Source organism: Equus caballus, chromosome 2 (genome assembly GCF_041296265.1).
Source record: "Equus caballus isolate H_3958 breed thoroughbred chromosome 2, TB-T2T, whole genome shotgun sequence".
Taxonomy (NCBI): Eukaryota; Metazoa; Chordata; class Mammalia; order Perissodactyla; family Equidae; genus Equus; species Equus caballus.
Genome location: NC_091685.1, coordinates 12,258,275 through 12,283,678, shown reverse-complemented (window position 1 = coordinate 12,283,678; position 25,404 = coordinate 12,258,275). Strand labels below are relative to the sequence as shown.

Below are 25,404 nucleotides of genomic sequence, written 5' to 3'. Positions count from 1 at the left end.
AGGGTTCCTTCCCGGGAGGGCCCACCAAGGCCAAGAAAGGGAGCAGGATTTTCCAAGGATCACAGTGGAGTTTGGGACAGAACAAGGACCAGAACTCCCGGCTCCTGCCTCCAGCCCAGAGCTGTTCCTCCCACTCTCCAAAGGGTCTCAGTCTTACAAAAGTTTCCCCCCACTCACGGTTTGGCCCGATTCTGGGCTAGAGGATGGGCCCGCCTCCAGGCCGCCTCCCCAAAGCCGTCTGGACCCCTCCTCCAGCCCTGAGGCGCTTGGCAAAGCTGCCAAACCCGATTTTCCGGTGGCTGCCCAAGGCTGGGTGGAGCTGGAAGCCCTCCTCCGGGCATGGATCCCTCCGGCCTCCGGCCTCTTTCCCCTCCCCCTCCCCCGTTGACCCCACCTCCTGCTCCTCTCGCACCTGTGCCACCACCACTTCCTCCACCTGCCTGCCATCCCTGGGCTGCTCCCGGGCACTGGGAGGTGTGGTCCCGCTCTGTCCCTCTCTGGGCCTCAGTTTTATCATCTATAGGTGGGGAACAAAGGACTGCCTCCCAGGGATCAACTGTTGGGAGGTTCCAAAGACCTGCTGAATAGCAGTGGGCCACCACTTGGATGGTGGGTTGGTGCAGTGTTAGGAGCACAGCCTGGGGTGTGAGAAGGAAGCACTGCCCTGTGGAGTTCTGAGGTGTGGTTGATGGGGTGAAAGGTGCAAGGTAAGGGAGTGTGCCCTCTGGTTTCCTCAGGTTACCTCGTGGGAGACAAAGAGATGGAGAACGTCATCCCAGACTAAGTCCCCTTGTTACCAGCGTTCAGAGCCCTCGCCACAGTTTAGTGCGCGCCTGTGTGATCTGGTTAATGTCTGTCTCCGGCCAAGCTGTAACTCCCCCCCAGGAAGAGCTCCCACTGTTGCTCACTGCTCTGTCTCCAGAACCTGGCACCCTCCCTGGCTCATCACAGGCACTGACTGAGACAGAGTTTCAGATTGAAAAGCAGAGGCAGAGGCACCCGAGGGGCTGGAGACCAGCCAGGTCAGCTCACCTAACCCAGGCCCCTGCTCCCCGCTGCCACACAGCCCGAGCCGCCTCTGGCCTGGGAGCCTGGTGTTCTCAGCCTCCAGGGAGCAGTGGTGGGGTGGGAGAGTGAGCTGTTCCCAGTCATACAGGGAGCCACCTAGACTAGGGTGGTGGGTGCCCTCTGGCTGCGGCTGCCTCTGGGAGCCTGGAGGGGGAGGAGAGGTGGGAACCTGGAAGGGGAGGGGCACGGGAGGAGCCGTCATTGCAGAGGAGCTAAAAATAGCTGGAAGCGATGATGTCATCGGGTTCCCACAGCTCTGCACCCCCCACTCACACACATACACCACATACACACGTCCTCTCACAGACATAGATACATACAGACACAAGTGTGGGCATGCATACACACACACACTCATACATGGGAGGGAGACTTCTGGGTCCCAGGGCTGCAGGGGCAGGGAAGTCTGGTGAGTGTGTCTGCATGGGTGTGTGTGTCTGTGTGTGCCTGAGCTTACATGACTGTGACTGCATGTGTCTATCTAGATGCTTGTTGCTCGTGTCTAGGTGCATGCATGTTTGTGTCTGTGTGTGTTCACTTGTAGGCATGTGTATGTGGTGTTACATGTGGGGAGGTCTCTGGATATTAGTGCATGTCTCTGTTTATAGGCATGTACTTGCATGCACATGTTTGTTGCATTGTGTGTCTGTGAGTCCACTTATTTACATGTCTGCATGTGTTCATGGACTGTGTCACATGTCCTTATATGTGTGGACTTCCTTGTGGGCCTTGGGCACTAGCCCAGCCACCTTCCAGCTCTGACTGAGGTTCAGCGCCCACCCCCCTGTATCTTGAGGAGCCTCAACCCCCATCCAGCACTGCCTGGGCACAAAGTGTCAGTGAATTCTCTGCCCCTCCCCTCCTCTCAGGGTCCCAGTCTCTGGGAGTAGATGGACACACACAATTCGTTTTCTCCTCACAGGCTTCTCCAACTCCAGGGCACCAGGCCAAAGGTCTCAGGGTTTGCTCCCACCCCTATCCCTCAGGGAAGGGAGCCCTGGAACTGGAGCCAGATCTTGGAACACTGGGATACACACTAACCCAGGCATAAAGTGACACATCAGAGGAAGTCCCTCACAATGTTTCCTGCCAGTGAGACACAACTCTGGAGACACACCCCACAGAAACCCAGTTACACCTGATGACACACTGGCATGCACTCAGAAATCCAAATGGAAAATCCCCAAGCCAGAGTGCTTAGCACCCTCCCCCTTCCTGGACTGAAACTCAGGCTTGCCCCACCCCCAAACGCCCCAGCTCAGCTGTTAGTCCTGGAAAACACTGACCTCAGAGAATGGCTGGGGGGCTGAAGGCAGTATGCCCTTCTCAGAAGCAACCCTCTCCTCTTCAGGCTGCCCCCCATCCCCCTCCTGACCTTCATTCCTCTTCGCAGAGCTGATTCCTCTCTCTGGCACACCCATACCCTCACAAACACTCCTCGACATACACAGTCAGCCACAGAGGCACATTTGATTGCAAAAGCACACTCAGCCACATGTCTGCTTATATTCCCATTGTCCTGGTCTCACATACACGCTCTCAAGACATGCACACCAGCAGCTACACCTACACACTAACCATCCTAGGCATACAGAGCCACATACACCTCACACTCGAGTGCTCGTAGGGTTACACTCAAGCACTGATATCCTTCTTTCATTCTATCCCTTTCTGATCTGTGCTTCTACCTCTCTCCCCAACGACCTGGCTCCCTGTACCTTTCAATACGTCCACAGAGACACTTTACCCAGTGCAGATGGGAGCTCAAGGCAGGAAGGCCCCCTACCTCACAGGGCAGATGAAAAGCTGAGGCCAGAGATGGAGAGATGGTGTGTGTTGCTGACCTTGTCCTGTCCTTCCACTGTCTACCTGTGATCCTTGCTGCTGTCACTGAAGCCTGTCCCTAGGAGTATTCAGCCCCAACCCTGCCCTCATACCCTGTGCAGTCAACTGGAAACGCCTCGGAGTGGAAAGGCACTTGGAGCAGAAATGATTGTATTTGTCTGCTGTTCACCACCTATGGCCCCTAAGAGTTGCAGGTCTGGAGTGAGCCAAGCTTCTGGACTAGCTTCTGGGCATTTCTAGAGGATCAGGAAGCTGCTGGGTTGACAGAAGTGTCTGAGAACTAAGGAGAGGAAGGAGTGGGAAGAGTGTGAGGAAGGCAGCAGTTCCAGAAACGCCATGGATCCTAGACTTACCCCCTTTCCCCCAGCCCTCCCCTTCCAACCAGCGCATTCTCCATTAAAGCTCTCAGCCTTTAGGACGCCTGCCATCAAGACCATACCATACCCTTGGGGTGATATTTCAGAGAGTGTGCCCTCTAGAGTGCCTATGCAGGGCTAATTGGGGAAAACTTCAGTGGTCCTGTTTTTCTAACCTCCCACCCTGGCTCAGGGCCCTCGGCTAACCTTGCGGTGCAAAGATCCACACGCTGGTGGTGGCAATGCGGGTATTGTTGATACCCATGGCCATGGTGCCAAGATTGGTGGCTGCAGCAGTGGCAGCTGGGCCTTGGGGTTTCTGCCGGTACCTTCTGTGGCTACACTTGAACATCCTGGGAAACCGGGGCCGAGGCCATCCCATACCTGGCCTGCGATAGGGGGAACTTAAGCCCCGGGGCCGAGGGACGCGGACAAGGTGAGAAGGCCCCATTGGCACAGAGAGCTTCTGTAGTGTGCCTGAGGGGGCTGCTGGCTGGGGCAGCTGAGGCCTCTATGACACATAGAGTCTGCGTGAGGGTGGTGCTCTTTATGACAGGTCCTGGTCCCCAACCACTCCCCGCAGGTCAGGGTCCCTCACTAGTCTCTCCATGGGTCAGCCCAAGAGCCAGAAAACCTCAGCTTGGCCCTTTGGGAAAAAGAACTCTGAGTAGGAGAAAATCACCCCCTCACTTTCTCACTCATCCACAATAACAATATTAACGATGTTGATTGAGCACTTACTACATGCCAGTACTTTACAAGCATTATCTCATTTAATCCCATAACAAGCCTACAAGGAGATTCTATCATTATTCCTGTTTCATGTACAGTCAGTTCTTGTTATTCACGGTAGTTCTAATAAAGTCAACACCATGAACACTGAATTAGCAAATATTGAGCTGATGCTCCTAGGAGAAATACAGGGTTAGAGTCCTACCAGCCTCTCATTACAACATTTTCATCAACTCAATGGTTAGTATGTAACCTAGTTTTATGTGTGTTTCTATTTAAAGACACCTAATTTAAAATATACTGTTCAGACATTAACATTGAACTCACTGCCAACAGCACTATAACTTGGACCTGAATGAAATTTATCTAACACTCGTATTTCCTCTGTGAGGCACATCACAGCCGCCTTCTTTTTTTTTGAGGAAGATTAGCCTTGAGCTAACTACTGCCAATCCTCCTCTTTTTGCTGAGGAAGACTGGCCCTGAGCTAACATCCATGCCCATCTTCTTCTACTTTATACATGGGACGCCTACCACAGCATGGCTTGCCAAGCAGTGCCATGTCCACACCCGGGATCCAAACCAGCGAACCCTAGGCCACTGAGAAGTAGAATGTGCGAACTTAACCGCTGTGCCACCAGGCCGGCCCCACAGCCTTCTTGTGCTTAAGAACACTAGATAGCGCTTCAGCATTACACTTGGGGGCTATTTTAAACAGCAAAATCACCAACAAAAAGCACAAAAGTGTGAAAAAACATGACGCTAAAGAGACCACGAATAGAACACTTATTTCCGTTATAAGAGCTGAAGCGAGAAGGCAGAGTGTCCCCTTGTTCAAGCTCAGCTGAGGACATATGAGTTGGGCAACTCAAATTTTTGCAGTTCTGCACATGTCCATGAATGATCACATAAATACCATGAGTATTGGTTTGGGGTTACAAGTAAATTTCAGTGAGAAGGTAAATTCACAGATATGGAATCTGTGAATAATGAGGATTGACTGTGTAAGGAAACAGGCTCAGTTGGGTGAATTACACATTTAGAGGTGGTGGGGGTTCATATCATTGATGGCTAAGGACCAAAGTCCAGACATTTAACTCTCCCTATTCTGCACTCATTCTTCATTCTTTCAATCTTTCAGGAAATGCTCACCAACATTTTCATACATGCTGGGCCCTGGGGACACAGATGAATGTCACTAGCCCTAATTCTTCCTGAGATGAAAGAGAAAGCCATGTGGACAATCACTGCAGGTAGAGGAATGGCTAGATCCCCAGGTGATGTAAGACTTGCCAAGCTGGGTTGATCTCCTTTCTTGTAGGAGATAGGAACATCAGTGGCTCTGCCAGGTCTTGCATTGAGCTGTTGTGGAACTTTGGACTTGCCCCTTCTCCCTCCGCACCTCAGCCCCCTTTCCTTTTGCCTCTTATTCCACCCGTGGGCCCCCTTCCAGCCTCCACCTTTTCTCTGTTCCTACAGGAGTCTGCTAGGAGACTGTGGAGCCCTCAGCATTACCCTCAAAGGCCTCACACCTCCTTCTCATCCAGCCTCTACTCTTGCCATCCTCAGTCTTAGAAATTTGACCTCGCCCCCATCAACTTCTAGCCACTATACCTGTAAACTTATCTGCCCTTGGCCATCTTCTTCCTCAAATCCCTGACAAAGGTCTTCTCTCCTGCTCTTTCTGGAAGCCAGCCCCTCCTGCCTTCTTAGAGATCCCATCAATGTAGACAGTCTACTTGGTGGTTAAGACATAGACTCTGGGGCCGGCCCAGTGACACAGTGGTTAAGTTCGCATGTTCCACTTTGCCAGCCTGGGATTCACCAGTTCACATCCCAGGTGCGGATATAGCACCTCTTAGCAAGCCATGCTGTGGCAGGCGTCCCACATATAAAGAAGAGGAAGATGGGCATGGATGTTAGCTCAGGGCCAGTCTTCCTCAGCAAAAAAAAAAGAGGAGCATTGGCAGCAGATGTTAGCTCAGGGCTAATCTTCCTCAAAAAAAAAAAAAAGACAGACTGGCACCAGCCTGACTGGGGGTGAATCCTGGCTCTGCCACTTACAAGCTGTGTGAGCATGGCAAGTACTCAGCCTTTCTGTGCCTCTGTTTCCTCATATTTAAAAATGGAATAAAAAGAGAATCTATCTCATAGGATTGTTGTGAAGGAGAAAAAAGACTTCCTATGTATATAATGCACTTAAAACATGATCTGTACAAATATTAGTGTCATCAGCCTGCCTCTCCCCTATCTGTTCAGCTGCCTCTTCCCATTATAAAAACAAAACATTTAAAAATCCACTTCATCCATCCCACACCGCCTCTGCCTGTGAGTATCCCCACTCTGACCTTCTCACTCTGTGGTCATTCCTTTATGTCCTGGAGTGGGGAAAAAAAATCTCATTTTAAAACCCTGTAACTTGGGGCTGGCCCCGTGGCCGAGTGGTTAAGTTCACGTGCTCCACTTCAGCGGCCCAGGGTTTCACCAGTTCGGATCCTGGATGCGGACATGGCACTGCTCATCAAGCCATGCTGAGGCAGCGTCCCACATGCCACAACCAGAAGGACCCACAACTAAAATATACAACTATGTTCTGGGGGGATTTGGGGAGAAAAAGCAGAAAAAACAAAAAAAGATTGGCAACAGTTGTTAGCTCAGGTCCCAATCTTTAAAACAAACAAAAAACCCTGTAACTGTTCTGTGATAGAGACCAGGAAACAGAGGCTTAAAACCGAGTCTAAGAAATGTCCCCAAGGTCACACAGCTAATAAGCAACAGAACCAGGATTTGAGCACCTGGTCTGAGTGCCTCGAAAGCCAGAACTTTCCCAGCACCTCGACATCAGGAGCATTGGAGTGGGAAGTGGGACGGGCAGCCCCGGAAGAATTTATGAAGGTGGGGATTAGAGAGTCTCAAAACGTGGGGCGGGGGCGGGGTTGACACTTTTGCAGGACCATGGTGCCACCTGCTGGCAGAAAGGGAAGGGGCGTACACAGAGTGTGCTAAGAGAAAACTGGAGGGGGAAAGAAAGAAAAGCATGGGGAGGGAGAAGAGTGAGGAGGAAAAAGGAAGGGAGGAGAAAGGTGGGGAGTTTGAGGTTTTGTGAAGGAGAAAGGATTAGGAGCTGTTTGCTACTCAGGAGAGGGGCAGAAGCTGCCAAACCTTAGTCATTTCCTTGAAAGTGTGTGCATGCATGCATGCGTGTGTGTGTGTGTGTGTGTGTGAGAGAGAGAGAGAGAGAGAGAGAGAGAGAGAGAGAAAGAGAGACAGAGAGACAGAGAGACAGAGAGAGAGAGACTTTCGGTATGTACCTCAGATGTTGCTCTGTTGTTTGTTAGTCCTGGGAGTCATCCACACAGAGTAGAGTGTGCGTGTGTGTGTGTGTGTGTGTGAGAGAGAGTGCACTCATGACACTCGTAGGTGTTTATTTATGTATCTGTGTGTGAATACATAGATGGCAGCTTGGGCAGATGTGCACATCTTTGAGCACGTAGGGTATGTATGAATGCATCAGCAGATGTAGGGTAAGAAACATATGTGCACTATCATGGTGGAGAGCACACAAGAGTTTTGGGGGCCACTTGCCTCACCCCCAGACTTCTCCCCCTTCTTCAGATCAGGAGGGGTGTTGCCTGGGGTTGGTGTTGCCAGGCGGAGCCCTGCCGCTGCTGTGGCTGTGGGGATGGATCTCCAGGCAGCAGAGGGCAGCAGGGGCAAGAAGAGGCCAACCAGCCACGGGTGGGGCAGCGGGCGGGCCGAAGGAGGCCTTTAAAGCGCCTGCCCCGCCTGCAGGTGAGCAGTGGTGTGTAGAGCCAGCTCCGTCTTCCCGCCTGCCCACTCAGTGGCCGTTCCCTGGAGCCTCAGCAGATCCCTCTTTCAGAACTCACTACCAGGAGCCTTGAACAGGTGATGGCATAGGATAGAGAGTATCCTCTGAAGTGAAATCAATCTGGAAACAGGTTTGGGGAGTTGAAAGGGCCATGGGGAGGGTCCTGGAAGAGTCTAGAGTTGGTTTGGGGAGGGGTCCAAGGTATACAGGTGCCAGGGAAAGGCATGGAGTGACCGGCCATGTAGGAGTCAGACTTGGGATTTCAGTGGAGGAACCGTGGGTGGGGGGGGGCGGTGTTCGGATCTGAGTGTTAGGGCCAGCCCAGTGGCGCAGCGGTTAAATTTGCATGTTTTGCTTCAGCGGCCTGGGGTTCGCTGGTTTGGATCCTGGGTGTGGACATGGTACCGCTTGGCAAACCATGCTATGGTAGGCGTCCTACATATAAAAAGTAGAGGAAGATGGGCATGGATGTTAGCTCAGGGCCAGTCTTCCTCAGCAAAAAGAGGATTGGCAGCAGTTAGCCCAGGGTTAATCTTCCTCAAAAAAAAAAAAAAAAAAAGATCTGAGTGTTAGGTCTTGGTTAGGTGCTGGTAGAGGGCCTGGGTAGTACAGAGGGATAGGGGTGATAGGATGGGAACTGGGGAAAGTCCTGAGGTGTCAGAGTGCAGGAGCAGGGGAAGCTTGGTGATATATGAGTCCGAGATGCTGGAGTCTGGTATGTCAGGGTCCAAGAGCCAGGGCCGCGCTAGGTGGCGGGGAGGGTGAGGTCCTAACTCACACATTTCTGCCTCCCAGGAGCCACCATGCAGTGCTTCAGCTTCATTAGGACCATGATGATCTTCTTCAATACGATCATCTTTGTAAGTATGGGGGCTGTGGGCTCTCTGGGGCTCCTTCATGAGTGGGTTACACACCTGAGCAGAGCCCAAGCTGGGGAACAGGAGATTGCTGTGCCCAGACTCTGTCCTGCAAGTTCCCTCTTATGATGGGGTGCAGAAGTCTCCCCAGATGCTGAGTCCTGGTCCCATTAGCAGCCTGGCTGCCACATAAGTTGAAGTGGAAAAGCTTAGGGGCTTCCCCTCCCTTCCAGGAAGCATCTGGCCAGGCTTAGGGCAGGACAGGGTAGACTAAGAGGAGCAATTCTCCTCCTGTTGTAGGCACTGGGGGCCCAGAGAGGGGGAGCGGTTTGCCCAAGGTTACCTAGTATGGAAGAAAATTCAGTGGCCTCTGTACGGTGGGGAGCTGAAAGGAGAGAAGGCCCAGAGACGTCAGAGCAGAGGGTCTGCCTCAAGCAGCCTTTATTCATTTAATAAACATTTATTGCCTCAGACTCTGTGCTGAGTACTGGGGTGACAGGTGAGCAAGCCCCCTGTCCTCAAGGATCTCAGGTCCAGCAGGCCATATAGACAGACAGTTGCAACATAGTATGTCTGGCCTTAGCACAGGGGCTGGGGGAGCCCATAGGAGGGGACTGAGCCCCACCTGGACAGGGAAGACTTTCTGGAGGAAATAGCTAAGGCTGGAAATTTGCCCTGGGTGAGGAGCTTGTAAAGTATGCAGAAAGGCCCAGAGGCAATGAAATCAGATATTGTTCAGAAAACCAGGAACAGATTGTATAGGGCATGTTTGAGGAAGCTGAGCAATGAGGTGTGAACCCTAGAGATGGTGGTGGAGATGGGGAGAAATGGCCAAAGTGGACAAAGGACAATGCCCTCGGATGGTGGCTCTGGGGTGGAAGAAGGAGCAAGGGAGACAGAGGTCGTGGAGATGATGCCCATATCTCTGGCAGGCATCCGGGGGGTGACCCACTGGCAGCTGTGTACCCAATGGGATTGCAGCTCAGGTCAGAGCTGGACATGGATATGGGAAAGTCATGTGTCCAGAGGTGGTCATTGAAGTCATGGGAGTGGGTGACAGCAGTCAGGGAGAGTGAACCCAAGAAACCCAACTTACAGGGGGTAAGAGGACAAATGGCCTTATAAGGAAGCTGTGGAGAAATATGGAGAAAGAGCAGCAGGAGGAGAATAAGGAGAGCAAGATATCAGGGATGGCAAGGAGGATATGACCCATGAAGTGTCCACCAGACCTAGCACAGGATGTCACTCAGACCTGGCAGCCACATTAGAGTGGGTGAGAGGGAGTTAAAGGTGAGGAAGTGGAGACATGAAGTGTAGACGAATTTGGAGAAATTGGGCTGGGGCTGAGTACTCTCTGACTCCAAGGTGGTCTGTGCCTTGGGCTTCCTTTAGCTTCAGGGAACTGCCCTTTTCCACATATCTGGAGCAGGCAACAGGATCCCGGTGATTTCGAGAGCAGGGGCTCTGACCTGAGGGGGTTAAAGAAATCCTGTTTGGTTTCTGGTCTCTGTTGCCCAGGCCTTGCCAGGCTGGGCAGGGCAGAGCAGGCGTCAGACTCCTTGAAATTTGACCCACAGGGTGGAAGCCCAGCTTTCTGTCCTTGGACAAACATACCTGGGATGCAGCCGCAATCTGCCACCTCATTCCTGGTTCTTGCCTCAGCTTCTATGCTGGAAAGCGGGGACTGGGCACCAGCGTGGTGTCAGGCTGATTCGTCCACTGAAGCTCTGGATCAGCGAGGCTTTGCTCTAAGAGCTGTGGGAACTGGGGAGTGCCCTCTTCCTCAATCTTCAGGGCTTCACGATTCCCTCTGAGGTTTGGGGTTGAGCTGGACAGCCTCTAAGAGAAGCTCTGGCTATACTCTCCTTCTGGTGCCTCTGTTTCCACTTATGCGACAAGGAGAGGTCCAGCCTGGAGGAAGGGTAGGACGGGAGTCTGATCTTGGAGAGGAGCCAAATGGGGCCTCAGTGTGGTTGTCCCTTCTCACTACCCACCTCTCCAAGGTTGGGAGCGGTGGAAACCTCAGCCCCGCCTCTGTTGCTATGGTGACTGTCGAGCCTGCTCAACACCACCATCCGCCTCTTTCCACCTATCAGAGGACAGAGGTGTTCCAGACACCCATAGCCCAGAAAGAAAATGGGGTGTGTGTGTGTGTGTGTGGTTCACCTGCTTGTTTTCACTCCTAACTATGTTGCAGGACCCTGACAGCAGTGAGCGAAAGCCTTGGCCCTCTCTCATTCCACGGATGTTTCTGGAACCCCTGATCCCATTTATATCTGCCTAGGTGTACAGCCTGGTGCTGGCTATGGTTGTCTCAACTCCCATGTTTCTGTCTCTAAAGGATGTTTTTCCTCCCTACAGGATGAGTTTTTAGACTCCTCAGCCAATAAAGGGGAAAGTTTCTCGTCTCCTGTCTTCCTGACTCAACTGTGTGGTAGGGAGCTGCTGCTTGCCAGCACTGTTTCAAGGCCTATCTCTCTGTTCCCAGCTGTGTGGTGCAGCCCTGTTGGCAGTGGGCATCTGGGTGTCCGTCGATGGGCCATCCTTCCTGAAGGTCTTTGGGCCGCTGTCATCCAGCGCCACGCAGTTTGTCAACGTGGGCTACTTCCTCATCGCAGCTGGTGCTGTGCTCTTTGCTCTTGGTTTCCTGGGCTGCTACGGTGCTCACGCTGAGAACAAGTGCGCCCTCATGACGGTGTGTCAAACCCAGCTCCACAGGCCCATGACCAAGCCCCAGGGTCCCCTCACCCTTGACACTAGGCCCTGGTGAATCCCCAAACCCTGCTCTGGTCTCCAGGGGCTCAGAAAAGGGAACACCTGCCTCGTTTTTAATGAGGGGTGGGTTAGGGCAAGGAAGACATTAGGGACTGTCTCTCCCTAAAACTCAGACCCTTGTTCTCTACTCAGTTCTTCCTCGTCCTCCTCATCATCTTCATTGCTGAGATTGCAGCTGCCGTGGTCGCCTTGGTGTATACCACATTGGTGAGGAGCTGAGGAATGGGGATGGGGCAAGGGGGAGAGATTGGGCAAAGCCCTGGAAGGGAGCTGTGGCTTGTGGCCTGTCGATGACCACCTTCCCTCCAATGCCCTGAACACTGGCCTGCCCCACCTAGGCTGAGCAGTTCCTGACGTTGCTGATAGTGCCCACCATCAAGAAAGAATACGGTTCCCAGAAGGACTTCACCCAAGTGTGGAATTCCACCATGGAAGGGGTAAGTTGGGCTGGGGGAGATTTTGGGGTGTGAAGAAAGGTGTGGAGAAAGGCTTCACTGATCACTGTCTCCTCCTCATCTCCAGCTCAAGTGCTGTGGCTTCAACAACTACACGGATTTTCAGGGCTCTCCCTACTTCACAAAGAACAATGTCTTCCCCAAATACTGTTGCTCTGACGATGCCAGTAACACAAACTGCACAGAGGCGGAGGCCAAGAAAAAGGCCGTAAAGGTGTGGCTGGCGTGGAAGGTTGTGGGATGCTTTAATGGCCGCAGAGGCTGAATGAGGGTGGGGGGCAGCTGCTGACTACAGATGGTCTCTTCCTTCCCCTAAGGGTTGCTTCAGTCAGCTTCTGCACGGCATCCGAACCAATGCATTCGCTGTGGGCGGTGTGGCAGCCGGAATTGGGGCCTTGGAGGTAAGGGGGTGAGGAGGTTGGGGCAGGATATCCCCACTGGACCAGGGCTGCTTGACTCATCTCTGAGGGCTGTCTGGAGAACACAGACTTCCAACAGAGCTTCATGTAGGTTTTCTGGGGGGCATGGGACTAAAGCTGAAGAACCCCAATCATGTCCCCTCATCTCTCCCTGTTCCTTCCCCACCAGCTGGCTGCCATGATTGTGTCCATGTATCTGTACTGCCATATGAAATAAGTCTGCTGCCTGCGCCACTGCTGCTGCCACATAGGAACTGGGAAAAGGCACCCTAGCACTGCCAAACGGCAGTGATCAGGGTGGGGACAGAATCTAACACTGTCACTTGGGCTGCAGTGGGCCAGCCTTGCTGTTCTGGACTTGGGACCATATAGGGGCCACCTGGTCTCAGGCTGGCCTGACTTTTCCTTCCACTGGTGGGGTTGGGGCCCACCTGTTCCCGAACCTCTAAGGTAGCCAGTTCTGCCCATTCTTCCAGGCCATCCCTTAAACCCTTGACTCCCCCTCAGGCCAAGGCGGGGCTCTTGGTGATCCCAGCACCCCACTGGGGGATGAGAAAGGCACCCTACAGCATGGGCACACACAAAATCAGCAGTCACCAGGCAGATGCGTGGAGGAACTTCAGAACTCATAAACCAATTAAAATGTTTGCATTTGGATTCTTTTCCAGTATCCTTGGGGGAGGGGCCCATCTTGCCTGAACGGGCCTCAGATTCCCACGGGGGTGGCAACTTAGAAGCCTCCTGGAAAGGTAGCAGAAGGGAAGTAGGGTGGAGGTAGGTAGCTATTTCTGCCCTTCATTTAGATTCCAGGCCTGGGAGGGAGCCTAATAGGATGGCCAAGAGGGCACTGAGGGAGGAGGTAGGGGCTAGGTCAGTTTGTCTTCCTATAATGTGGGAGGACTTTGGCCTAAAACTACTGCCTCCTGGGTGGGGGCGCTGAACTGGAAAGCTATGAAAATAACAAGCTTGTGCCCAAGTGGGGGCGGGGAGACCAGAAATATTGCCAGGGCAATGGGAGACAGTCACTCCTTAGGTTCTGGGGAGCCCCCATCAGAGGATCCCAGCTGCCCCCACCCTTCCCACGCAGGCAGAGCCCCACACCTGTCCCTGCTTTGGAGATTTCAGAAAGAACTTCATTTATTCTTGGTCTTGGTCTGCCTGGTGCTCTACAGATCTGATCTCTTATTTAGTCTTTACCACCCCCATGCTCCAAAAACTGGGCCCAGAAAGGCCAAGTGACTTGTTCCAGGCCCATAACCTTCTATGAAGACCTGAGTCCAGATTTGGGCCCAGGCCGTGTGACTCCAGAGCTTGGTGGGATCCTGCCTGACATGGCGACAGATTTACCTGAAGGCCAGAATGTCCCAGACATCGATCTGGTTGCTGCTGAACCAGGATTTAGTGACAGCACTAAGAAGGGAGGCTATGGCCAGAGGATATGGTGTCTGCTTCCAGGCAAAGCCCAGTCTGGCAAACCAGTCCTCCTTGCCTCCCTTGGCCCCCTGGATCCCTCTTCCTGGGTTTTCCTAGAGCAGCCCAGAACTATCACCCCTTGCTGAGCCCAAAAAGGAACAGGGACCTGGCCACAGCCACACAGTGCTGGGAGCTAGTCTGAGGCCCAGGTCAGGAGCCTGCTGGGGGGCCAGGCAGGGAGAGCAAGTAGCCCCCCTCCCCCCTTCACCTCCTTCCTCTTACACACGACCCCTCCCCCAGGTGCTCTATGGAGGCTGCACAGGGTTTGTTTGCCCAGGGCGGGGCTCCACCTCATCAGAAGCTAATTGCTCCTCAACCTGCAGTTGTGGCACCTCAAGCACTATCTCCAGCTCTAGCTCCAGCAAACACCGAAGGCGTCAGGGTGGCGAGCAACATCTAAGCCACACACTACCAGTGCCATTGCCGACCTGGGCTCCAGGCACCGGTCGGGGAGGCGAGGTCAGAGAGCTGGAGAGAGGGCAGGAGTTCCAGTCAGCTCCTGCCTCCCTGGTGAAGGCTCTAGATAAGGAGTTCACCAGGCTCACCTCAGAAGGGCTCTGAAGGCAGACGTCTTCTCAAGAGGTGTTCTACACTCACCCTCCTGATCCTAAGGCCTTCACAGATCCCCTAAATGTCATGCCCCTTGCCTTGGTCTATCTCATCCACTCTCTCTGGACAATCCCATCCATTTTCTGGTGCTTTTATGACTGTTTAACTCAGATCTTCCTAAGCTCTCTGGGTCACTGGCTGGGTGAGAATCTGAGGAAAATGATGGCTTTTCTCTAGAAAAATGCCCAGATATGGAATTCTGCATACAAAGTATCCTAAGGGCCACAGACATCTTGCTCCTATGTTGCCATCTGCAGCCCAGTCCTAGCCTCTTGAATGATGCCCGTCCAGTCCCATCTCACCCACTTCCTTCCCACCCTCACTATGCTCGTCTGCTGTCCTTTCGCCTCCCCCAGCCCCAAGTATCCCTTTTTGCTCTCTCTTTCTCCATGTCAGGGGACAGGTGCCTGGACCAGGCAAGCTAAGCAGTAAACAGCCTGATGGTTAAAGAGTGGGTCCGGGGCGGGAGTGGCTGCTCCAAGCTCAGCCCCAAGTAGGGTGGGGCTGAGGTCAGGCTCAGCGTCCTTAGGCAGGGGGACTAGGGAAAAACCTTGGAGTCTGAGACTTGGGCATCCCCTGGTGGCCAAATGGTCCCAAAAGGAAGATAAACTCTGTGGCAGACACTAAAGAAAACTCACCATCCATCTCGACCATCCCCCTACCCCTCAATCACAAGACACATCCCCAGAGGTTTTCTCCTTTTTTTAATCAATGACCACTTTATCCAGCTTTGGAAACTTGGACAAAGAGGAGGCTGAGAAGAGGCCTGGTTCAGTGTCTGAGGGTCTCTGAGTGAGTCTGCATCAGCAGGCGGGCCCCAGCTGGGCCTGTCCATGGGTTGGGCACAGCAGTTTCCTGAGTAAGAGCTAGCCCCACCCTTAGGGCAGCACCCCAGTCCAGAAAGGAATCAAGGCCCTCCAGGCTTCAGCCTGTTTCCAGGGCCCTCAGGACAGTCAATAAATAGGTTAGATTCTGAGCTGGGTGGAGGGAGGGTACACAGCCGGGCCTGGGTGGAGGGAGTGTACAAAGGGCAGGATCAGCTGCCTGGGGATCCCAGTGATTCCAGGTGCTATCCTGCCCTTCCCAACAAGGAAGCAAATAAATAGACCTCCAACTCAGGAACAGAGGCGTTGGAGCAGGGGAACCCTCCCCTTGGAGTTAGTAATTAAGTCTCAGGTTAAAAACAAACCAGCCCCAGCCCCTGCCAGTGTCTACAAAATCCTACAGGATGGGGTGAAGGGCTAGCCTGCCTGGGGGTACACAGTACCCAGCCCTACAGGGTCCTGAAGGAGGTCTCACGTCTGTTCTGCGGCTCCTGGGGCTCCCTCCTCTTTTGGGGGTGGCTCCAGGAAAATTGGGGTGATTGACGGTGGCTTCTTCACCCTGGGAAGATGATATGAAAATGTACAGTGAAAAGGTCATTAGCGCTGTCACCAAATCCCACTAGTCTCCCATTTCCCAGGGCAGAAAAGGTCACTCACGAGTAGGGAGAGGCTGGGACTCCCACCACCAGGAAATGGTTCTTCTTCCGAAACAATCTCCACAGGCCCCGGTGGTTGCCGCGCACATCCAGGTCCCAGATATGGAGGCACTGGGGTGGGGAGAGGCATGGGTGAGAGCTGTGGGAGGCGCCACTGAGGACCCTTGGCCTAGCTCCCATTCGTCCTCAGCAGCCTCCTCAATTTGCAAGAGGTAGCATCTTCTAGAATATAGATTTGGACAGGAGGTTGGAAGAGGGGTTCTGAGAGTATGAAGAGAGGGTCCTGAGGGAGAAGACTCCAGAACAAAGGCCTCCTACATTTTGGGAGGACGGGATGCATAGTCTTGGGGGAGGTATGGTATTGGGGCACCTTGGCAAGCTGGGTCCAGGTGGTGAAGTCATCGTCTTTCTCCATTCGGATGAAGGCCACGTAAGTGTGGCCCTCTGTGTCTGGCAGGAAAGAGTCTTCACAAGGGTTCTTGCTGTGGTCCAGAACCTCGGCTTCACTGCAGCAGTGGGTGGGAGAGAAAGACCAAAACAGGGCCAGCTTCACGGGTGTGTCACACAAAGCCCCGGCCTGAGTTTAATGCTCTGCTGTTGCTGTCTTAAAATTCTTAATAATTTTTGAAGACGGGGCCCTGATTTTCATTTTGCAGTGGGCCCCATAAATTATGGGGCCAGACCCCCAGTATCTGACCCCTCCTCACTCCCTGCCACATCCCCCTACTGCCCTCGGCCGTACCTGAGCAGCCTGTGAACTTCCACTTCATAAGCGTCCTTCTTCAGACTGAAGGGAAAAGAGAAATGGGTCGGGGGGGGAGGCAGCCCCTCAGGTCTCAGGGGCAGGGCAAGGGGTCACATGGGAATTGAGGGGCAGCAGGGCTGGGATAAACATACAGGCCCCAGGGTCAGAAGGCAGTGTTAGGTACTGGTCATCAAGGCTCCTAGATATCCTCCCCTTTGCCCTCTCCCCAGCCCCCACCTGTCCACGTTCCTGAACTGGACACCTGGAACTGTGTTGAACTTGTGCTTCTTGAAGTAGGCCTCCTGGAGCAGGTGTGAAGGTAAAAATCAGGGCCTTACATTGTCTGCCTCATACCTGCCCACTGACCCACCCCATATCCACAAGGCCCACAAATGAAGTCCTGGGCTGATAAAAGTCCCTCTAATTTTCTCCTATATTCCTCAGCCCCTGCAGCATCCTTGGCAGGCTCTTACTAGCTTTAATTTGGGCTGCACCACTGCCAGAGAGCTTATGCCCACACCGGCATCTCATGCTACTGACCCCAGAACGAGTCCCTGTCCCCTGTGGCTCTCCTGGGCCTGCTGTTCTAGAACCACAGAAGCCAGGAGCACGCCCTGCAGGGGGAGCTGGATAAAGGACAGCTGGGCAGGGAAGGAGGAAACTTCTATGACTGAGGTTCTGAGAGAGACCTGAGGTAAAAGCCTTCCCCACCCTGGGAGATGAGCAGGGGTCTTATATCAGCCAGCCTCTGAGGGCCCTTCTGGCTTCTAGGAAGTTCCAAGCTGGACGCTGTCCACTCCTGCGGGCGGGGCTGCTTCAAGGCCTCCCTTGCTGTAACTGCGGAGTGGCCCCTTGGACACAGCCAGGTAGGAGGTGGAGGCCTGGGGACCTCCCTGTTCACTTCAGGCTGAGGCTTAGGCCCCAGCACTTGCAAGGACAGAAGAGGGCATAGCTTGCAGGGTGGATAAGTGTTTGGCAACAGAAATACCCTCTCCACACCCACAGTCTAGGGCCAAGAATAGTAATAATAAAAATAATACCAGCTAACCCTTATATAATGCTTACGGTTCAAAGCATTTTACATATATTAACTCATTTAAACCTCATAACTTCACATCCCTATGAAGGAGTATTTCTGTCCTCGTTTTACAAATAAGGAAACTGAGGCAAAAGAGGGTAAGTCATTTCATTTCCCCAAGGTTACATGGCTAGTAAGTGGTAGAGCTGGGCTGGCTCCAGAGTCCACGTTCTTGGCCTATCTACTATGCTGTGCCCCCTCCCCAACACCCCTGCCTCCGGCTCACATGGAAGTAGCCATTCATGTTGAGGCCGACGATACCGAAGTGGTAGGATCGGGAAACGTCAGGGATGATGCACTCTCGGCCTCGGCGTTGTTCCGGCATCCGCATCCACATGTCCCAGTCCCAGAGCTGGGGGCATGGAAGATTATGAAAGTTGAGAGGTGCCGAGCTGCTAGGGGACTCCAGCCCACTCACCCTACCCTGCCAGGGTACCTTTTCCGGTGTAGGCCACTTGGGTTCAAGCTCCTCCTTGTACAAGGACTTCCTGAGCACCCAGCCCAACCCAGGCATGGTCTCCACACGGTACAGCAGCGCTGGGTCCTCGGCAGTGTGTTCATACCCCTGGGGGCGGGGGGCCATCGTGGGAAGTATTATCTCGGGGCCTTTACAAACTCCCCAGCTGACCGCTGGCCACTCAGCCTACCTGGTCATTCCAGGCAGAGATACAGTACAGGCTGTCATCCTCCTCCAGCAGGTGGATGGACTGGCTCAGGAAACTGAGAGAGGCAGGGTCCAAGGGGTTCAGGGAGGGGGAGGGACAAACCCAGTCACACAGTGATGCTGGAGGAGCTGGAGATGGGGCTCAGGAGTCACACCTCCTTCCCCCTCCCCACAAATCCCCGCTGTCTCCATTCATCCTTTCTACTCTCTACTCCAGCCCCAACACCTGCCATCCTACCTCTGCTCAGGCTTTTTCCCCATTTTTGAGCTTGCCTCCTCCAGAAAGCTCTCCAAGACACTTCACTGCCTTCTTCCCTAGAGACCCAATCAAGCAAAGAGGCCCCATGCAGCTTATAGGAACTGCATGGAGGGGCATTCCCCTTACCTGAAAAAATCCACAGCAATGTCCAGGTCCTCTTCTAGAACCACAGCAAACTTGGCTTCCTGCAGGGGCAAGGGGACATGATCCCAAGGCAGCCTTTCCCATCCCACCTCCTCTACCCCCATCCCACCTTTCAGGCAGCACTACCGCCATTTTCCAGATCAGGAGGATGAGGCCTACAGAGGGGAATAGCTTGCTACATAATAGGATCAGACTTTATGCCCATGTTTCCCCTCCCTAGGCCCAAGAGTTCTGTCCCTACTACTCACCGGAAACAGGTTGAAAGTGGCAGTGAGACTGGCCTTATAGTGCTGGGTGGGGAGTGGAAATAGGGCACATGAGCTTTGGGGTGGAAGGCAGGGCCAGGTGTCTGCCCCTTCCCTCCCTGCCTAGGCAGTACCTGAGACACACGGGCATTCTTGATGCTGATGGGGGTGTGCTGGATGCCCCTCAGACCAAATAGTGCCACCACATCCATTGGCTCCTGGAGGGCATGGCCACTGGTCACCATATGAGCCACCTTCCCTGCACACCTCTGCAGGCTCCGCCAAGCCAAGCCCTTCACATTTCATAGCCCTTGCCCGGGCTGTCTTTCTTGCCAGTCCTCGGTGATCATTACCACTCAGCACCCGCAGCCTTGTGCTCTGCCCTGCCCAAAGCCCCAAGCTCCACTCACCTCATAGTAGCCATCAATGAAAACTGTTATCATCTGGGGAGACACTCCTTGGGCTGACAGCAGAGAGCGCAGCATCCTGGGGAGCCCAGGGATGAATTAGGCTTCTTTGTCACCCCAACTCAGGGCTCCCTATGTTCACAGATGGGCCCAGATTCTCCATGTTCACCCACATGGATGAATGAACCTAGAATCTGTTGCTTTTCCACCCACCTCAAGAGTTCCTTCTGCAGGTAGATGAGCTGGGGTTCCTACCCACTAAGCACCCTCCTGCTCAGTGCTGGATACAGCCCACTCCCAGGCTCACCTGTACAGGTAATTGGGCCGGTTCCCTGCAATGACAGCCACAGGCACATTGAGGACCTTGTTGTCTGGGAGCTGAGGGAGAAACAGCTTTTAGCTCTTGTCGCACTCCCTCTTCAAGGGAAGGGATCCCCTCCTAGGGAAGAGTTCTCAGGGTGCAGGGGGACTCCTGAGCTGAGAAGGAAAAGGCAGGTCTTCCCCGTCCTGGCCCCTCCACATTCAGCCCAAGTCCAGCTCCAGGCCTTTGCTCACATGGCCCGCCGCTTCCCACCAACCAGGATGCCTTCTGCCTTCCAGAGCTCAGTATAAATCCTTAGCTTCTGGTCCTCTCCCAGACTGGGGTAAGGAACCTGGATCTTTCCTAGAGCCCCTTGCCAAGCTGGGAAGGAATCCCAACCTCACTGCCTAAGGCCCCACTCACTGGGTCAGGGCTGAACTCGATGGGTGTGGGGTCCTTGCAACTGCACACACTCCCATAGCCCTCGACTTTGCTGCAGAAGCGCCGGCGGCGACGGTTCAGCTCTGTGTCTGCCCAGTGGCACTCTGCCTCTGAGGGAGGGATGGCGTCAACAGGATGAGGCATGAGGGGTGCACGGGGCCAGTGTGGTTTGGAGATCCCCAGTCTTCCAGTCAAGAGAATAAAGCTCCATAAAGAGAACCCAAATGCCCACCGCCAGCCCAGGCATTGCCTCAGAGCCCAGCCCCAACTAACCCCACCTTCAGCTGAGCTCAGCGGCACATCTGTCTTCAGCAGGACTGGGTCCCCCCAGGAGGAGAGGGCAGGTGACTTAGAATGCTTCTCCCCAAGGACAGGACCTGGCAGGAGATAGGAATGAGGGGCATTGGGGGCCCATGCTCCAGTTTTGAAGCATCTTCCTATCTCCCTGCCCACTTTCATCCAACCCATCACCACTGACTCCTATTTGCCCCCCACACCACCCCAACGCCTGGGGTTCTGCTCCTCCCAGGCTCTTGATACTATAGGGTAGATGGCCTGTGGTGCCGGCACCTCCTTTTCGTCCCACGAAGGCCCAGGTGTCCCTCCAGCCCAGAACAGGGCCAGCCTGGCTGCCCAGGCTCCTCAGCAGAGCCTTGGCTGTGTCCTTCAGGTGGAAGGAGCCCTCGTCCTGGGAGACCAGAGAAGGTGGTCAGCCTGACTGGCATAGTTCCAGGAGGCCTCATGGAGCACTAACTATGTGTCAGGCACCATGTCAAACTTTTTACTTAAATTAGCTCATTAAATTATCACAACAACCCTCTGTAGTTACTAACATTTCACAGGTAAGAAAAGCAAAGGCTTAGCAAGATTTTGAGCATCACAAGGTCTCCATGCTAGTAAGTCCTTACCAGGATCCCATACAATCTGCACGTCTGTCCCCTGCTGCCTCTCTGCCCACTTTCCCACCACTCTTCTCTTCCCCTCCCTCATTCTGCCCCGGCTCCACAGGCATCCTTGCTGTTCCTCAAGCAGGCCAAGCACCTTCCCACTTCAGGGCCTCTGTACTTGCCATTCTTTCTTCTAGAATGCTCTTCCTCCAGATAGTCACCTGGCTCACTCCTCACTTCCTCCAGCTTTCTGCTCACATGTCACTTCCTTATAGAGGGCTTCTCTTCCTAAAATCCATCCCCCATCACTCTGTCTCCCTTGCTTTATTTTCTTCTTCATGTCAGTTATCATTTCCTAACATTCTACATTTACTTATTTGGCTGGTTTTTGCTGATCTTGCCCTGCTGGAGTAAGCTTCATAGGGCAAGGACTGTGTCGCCTCCCACTGTATTCCCAGCACCCAGAACAGTACCTGGCACACAGTAGGTGCTCAACAACTATCTGCTGAATTAATAAAATGACAAGGCTGGGACTGGAACCTGAGTCATCCTCCTCCAGAGGCTCTTCCCACTATGCCAAATTAGGGGCATGGAACCGAGGGCCACGAGCATGGTTGGAGCTGGGGGTGTAGGAGATGGGGCCAGGGCAGCCACTGACCTTGACAGTGCAGATGAGCACTCGGCCGGGTGCCACCATGTTGAGGAACAGCACCATAGCCTCATCCTCATGAGGTGAGTACGTGTCAAACACACGCTTTGCCATCACATGGCCCTGGCAGGGGATACACCTCACATGAGTCAGAGTCACCAGCAAGGAGGGCTCAGCTTTGGCCCTCCAGGTCATCCACCCCTAGAACCTCACCGTAGCCTGGTTGAGGACGATGACATGGATGCCCCGGCCCTGCTCCCGGGCCTCGTCTTCCAGCACCTACAGGGTGGCAGAAACAAAGTCCAGCTCTTAACTCTGGCATTCAAGGTCTCTCTGTCCTATGGGCACTTAGAAAACCAGCTGCGTGAAACCTCCTGTCCTGCTTATGCCTCTATTCACACAGGTCTCTTCCATCCTTGCTTGAAGGCCACCTCTTCCACTCTCGTCAAAAGAGATGACATCCTTCCAAACCCTTCCCTCCATGACTTTCATGGCTCTTAGAGCCCTTGACTGTGTCTCCCTCATGCCGGAGATATTACAGTCCATCAGACTGAGCCCCTCAAAGTAAGGCCAGGTCTGATTACCTCCAGGTCCCCAGTGCCCAGGACAAGGCTGAAGCCAAAGAAGGGACCAGGAAGTAGTTGTGAAATAAATAAAGCAATGAATTAACTGTCTACTAATACTAATGATCACTTTTGACAACATCCCACTACATCTAAGACATTTCACATGCTTTCATTGAATCCTAACAAGTAGAAATCACTAGTCCCACTCTACAGATGAGGAACTGAGGCCTCCAAAGTCACACAGCTAGCAATTGGCAGAGGTGCAGTTCCCACTCAGGCAGTGGACTCCAGAGCCAGTGGACCACACCCTGAGTGTAATGGAACTGGCCCACTCACCGTAGTGCCGTCCACTGCCACGTATACTTTGCTGCGGCTTGAGTACACCTCCACATCCAGGACCCGTCGGGGACCGCTGCCTCTGCGCCGTGGAGGCTCCAGTCGGCCCAGGGCCTCATCTGTGGGGGTGTGACAGGTCATAGAGATAGTCTCTCCAGCAGAGAGGTCTCATCCCTTGGGATCTGCCTGCCACTTCAGCCATGAGATCCTAGGGGAATCCCACCCTCTGCCCCCGCCCCCCCATCCACTCATCCTCAGCCTGGCCCCACCATAGTCTCGCTCTGGCTCCGGGTCTTCACTGGCCTCGCTGATTGCCCGCCGCGTGTCCAGGATCAACTTGATGTTGACAATGACGGTCACCAGTAGGAAAAGCACGGCCCCTGTCTGAGGGAAGGGGTGGGGACGACTAAAGACGGGCACCCTCTCCAGCTCACTGAGGGTCTTCCTGAAAGGAGGGCCCTGGCTACAGGGAGGATCCAGGGAGAACCTGGGGCCTGTCTCTCCTCCCTGTCTGCCCAGCTCTACTCCCCCAACCAGTGTCCAGTGTCATGACCACCTCCTCCAGGGAGCCTCCCCTGACCCTTGCCCCTTCATCAGGGCCCTCCCTACCCAGAGCTCCTGTGGTCTTCCATTTGAGGCCTTGATTTCCTTGGTTCTCTCCACAATTAGTTCCTAGAGATGGAGCCAGTCCCAGAGAACCAAGCTGGGGATCAGAAGACCTGTGTCCTAGCCCTGACTGCCTGACAGGTGTGTGCCCCTGGGCAAAACCTTCCTATCAGACTTCAGGTTTGTCAGAAGCCTAGGAGGTTGTACTTGGGTTCTGATTCCAGAACTCTGGACCCAAACCACTACCTGATAGAAACATGACACAAAGAGGTTTCCCCTCTAGGAAGATGCTGCTACTTTCCAGGGTAGGGGTAGCCAAGGTAGGTCCCAGTGCCCATAGTCTAGGCGGGGGTAAAGCTGGGAGGGAGCCCCTGGGAGGTCTGGGACATCTCCATACCTGACAGAATCTCCGCAGGGCCCGCTGGTTGGTTAGTTTATACTTCCAGGTAAGATACCAGCTCCGCTTCTTCCGAGCCCCAAAGGGCTTGATGAGGGGGCTGGGCTTCCAGTCGTCCATGCTGGACTGGGGGGTCACCACCATCCCGGCCAACCCATGCCTTCAGGCATCTGAGGGGACCAAAGGGTCACATGGGGTAAGGTGTTCCTCCCAAAGTCTGATGCCTTCTGGGGAGATGAGGGAAGGCCTCCCAGCAACTCTTCCCTGCAGGCATCCATGCTGTGTGACCCGCGGAAAGTCGCTCAACTTCTCTGGAAAGAAAACCTTCAGAGGGGTCAGATTACCTGGAAACTCCCCTGGGGCTCAGGAACTGACAGGGCTGCCCAGGGTGCCAGGGGTGGTGGCCAAATAATCGGTTCCCAAGGTTCATCAGCCCCTAAAAGGTCCAAGCCCCAGCCTTCGCAGTCCTGGGGCCGGCAAAGGGCAGCGACCTCCCCTCCTCCCCCTCCCTCGCCCCCTTCTCGGTGGCCCCACTCTTCTCCTCCCGGGTCTCGGGGCCGCCCGAGGACTCGGGAGACCTGCTCCGGCCGCGCCACCCCTCCCGACCCCCGCCCGGAGGCACTCACGGCTCAGTGGGCCCGGGCCCCGCGGGAGCCCCACTCGGGCCCGCACGGCTCGGCCCGGCGCGCCGAGGCCTCCGCCTCCTCCATGCCGCTCGCAGCCCCGCCCCGGCCCGCCTCCCCGCTTCCGCCGCCGCCGCCGCCGCCGCGGGGTGAGAGGGCGGCGGGCGGCGCTTCGGGCGGCTTCGCGGGCGGGGCGCTGCGGCGGGAGAGCGGCCTCCGGCCCCCAGCGCCGCCGTCGGCGAGGCGATTGAGTCGGAGTCCTGGAGCCTGGCACTGCCACCCCCTCCTCCCCGGGCACGCCCGGGTCACACGGGCGACAGGCCTTGGACACAGCGCCCCCCGCCCCTTGCCTGGGCAAGGCTGCACCCAGGTCTGGGGCAGGCACGGCCTTAGGCGCCCGAGGGGAGTTAAAAACCTGATTCTACCAGTCACCTAGACCTTGGGCAAGTCACTTAACGTCTCAGCCTAGGTTCCCTTCCTGTGAAATGGGGGTGCGCTTATATGATGCTGACTCCTTGCCAGTCACTGTTCTAAGCACTTTACTTATATTAACTCATTTAATTCCACAGCAATCCCATGAGGTAGGTACTATTATTAATGAGGCCCAATGTCACCATGCTGGGAGAGCTTGGTGAAAGCCAAGCGGCTCCGGATTCCACTCCTAACCCCTGCGTTATCCTGACAATAACACTTAGAGGGTTGTTGTGAAAGTCACCTGAGATAATACATACAAAGCGCTTAGCTTAACACAGTGGTCTGGAACTTCAGCTTGCATCAGAATCTCTTGGAGGGCTTGTGGAAACAAACTACTGGGCCCTATTCTTAGAAGTGTTGATTCTGTAATCTGGGGTAGAGCAGAATGCTGCATTTCTAACAAGTTTCTAGATGATGGTGACACTTATTTGAAGCGAGTAGGTAGCCATGGGACAGATTTAAGCAGGGGAGCAATATAATCCGATTTTTAAAAACCTTTACCATTTTGTGGAGAATGTATTAAAGGGAAACAGAGGAAGCCAGAAGACCCCTTAGATTTTTTTGAGCTCTCCATAGTCCATCTACTTCCTAAATGGTGGGATGGTATCCCCCAAAATATTAACAGTACTTGCCTTAGAAGTTGAAGCAATAGGTGATTTTTCAGAAGAAAACACAAGGTATTTT

General features: G+C 54.1%; 3 protein-coding genes and 1 long non-coding RNA gene across 10 annotated transcripts; 1 reads left to right on the top strand and 3 right to left on the bottom strand.

Moving 5' to 3' along the window:
• Positions 1–3,046: 3,046 nt before the first annotated feature.
• On the bottom strand, positions 3,047–3,774 carry P3R3URF (PIK3R3 upstream open reading frame). Its single transcript, XM_070260047.1, has 2 exons — positions 3,477–3,774; positions 3,047–3,193 (listed from the first exon to the last, which is right to left on the bottom strand). The coding sequence occupies exons 1-2, from the start codon at positions 3,718–3,720 to the stop codon at positions 3,150–3,152; spliced, it is 288 nt and encodes a 95-aa protein (XP_070116148.1). The 5' UTR covers positions 3,721–3,774; the 3' UTR covers positions 3,047–3,149.
• Positions 3,775–7,206: 3,432 nt separating this feature from the next.
• On the top strand, positions 7,207–12,993 carry TSPAN1 (tetraspanin 1). Its single transcript, XM_070260030.1, has 9 exons — positions 7,207–7,304; positions 7,794–7,907; positions 8,626–8,690; positions 11,176–11,382; positions 11,595–11,669; positions 11,801–11,899; positions 11,985–12,131; positions 12,235–12,318; positions 12,506–12,993. Exons 3-9 carry the CDS (start codon positions 8,634–8,636, stop codon positions 12,551–12,553), a joined length of 717 nt encoding a protein of 238 aa, XP_070116131.1. The 5' UTR covers positions 7,207–7,304; positions 7,794–7,907; positions 8,626–8,633; the 3' UTR covers positions 12,554–12,993.
• Positions 9,099–10,723, bottom strand: LOC138923150 (uncharacterized). The gene is made up of 2 exons (XR_011436365.1): positions 10,302–10,723; positions 9,099–10,156 (listed from the first exon to the last, which is right to left on the bottom strand). It is a non-coding gene; the product is annotated as an uncharacterized lncRNA (long non-coding RNA).
• Positions 12,994–15,105: 2,112 nt separating the features above from the next.
• Positions 15,106–24,386, bottom strand: POMGNT1 (protein O-linked mannose N-acetylglucosaminyltransferase 1 (beta 1,2-)). Of its 7 annotated transcripts, none has more exons than XM_070260022.1 (24): positions 24,250–24,386; positions 23,624–23,793; positions 23,230–23,292; positions 22,890–23,004; positions 22,621–22,739; positions 21,932–21,997; positions 21,728–21,841; positions 20,753–20,870; positions 20,461–20,559; positions 20,165–20,292; positions 19,748–19,818; positions 19,444–19,519; positions 19,168–19,251; positions 19,037–19,078; positions 18,771–18,829; positions 18,369–18,441; positions 18,158–18,286; positions 17,948–18,073; positions 16,881–16,945; positions 16,641–16,685; positions 16,269–16,404; positions 15,900–16,009; positions 15,718–15,801; positions 15,106–15,424 (listed from the first exon to the last, which is right to left on the bottom strand). In XM_070260022.1, exons 2-24 carry the CDS (start codon positions 23,765–23,767, stop codon positions 15,343–15,345), a joined length of 2,148 nt encoding a protein of 715 aa, XP_070116123.1. In that variant the 5' UTR covers positions 23,768–23,793; positions 24,250–24,386; the 3' UTR covers positions 15,106–15,342. The 7 variants fall into 7 exon arrangements, with proteins under 7 accessions (XP_070116123.1, XP_070116124.1, XP_070116125.1 ...); XM_070260023.1 differs by having other exon boundaries at positions 23,624–23,947; positions 24,250–24,331; XM_070260024.1 differs by lacking the exon at positions 23,230–23,292.
• Positions 24,387–25,404: the final 1,018 nt, after the last annotated feature.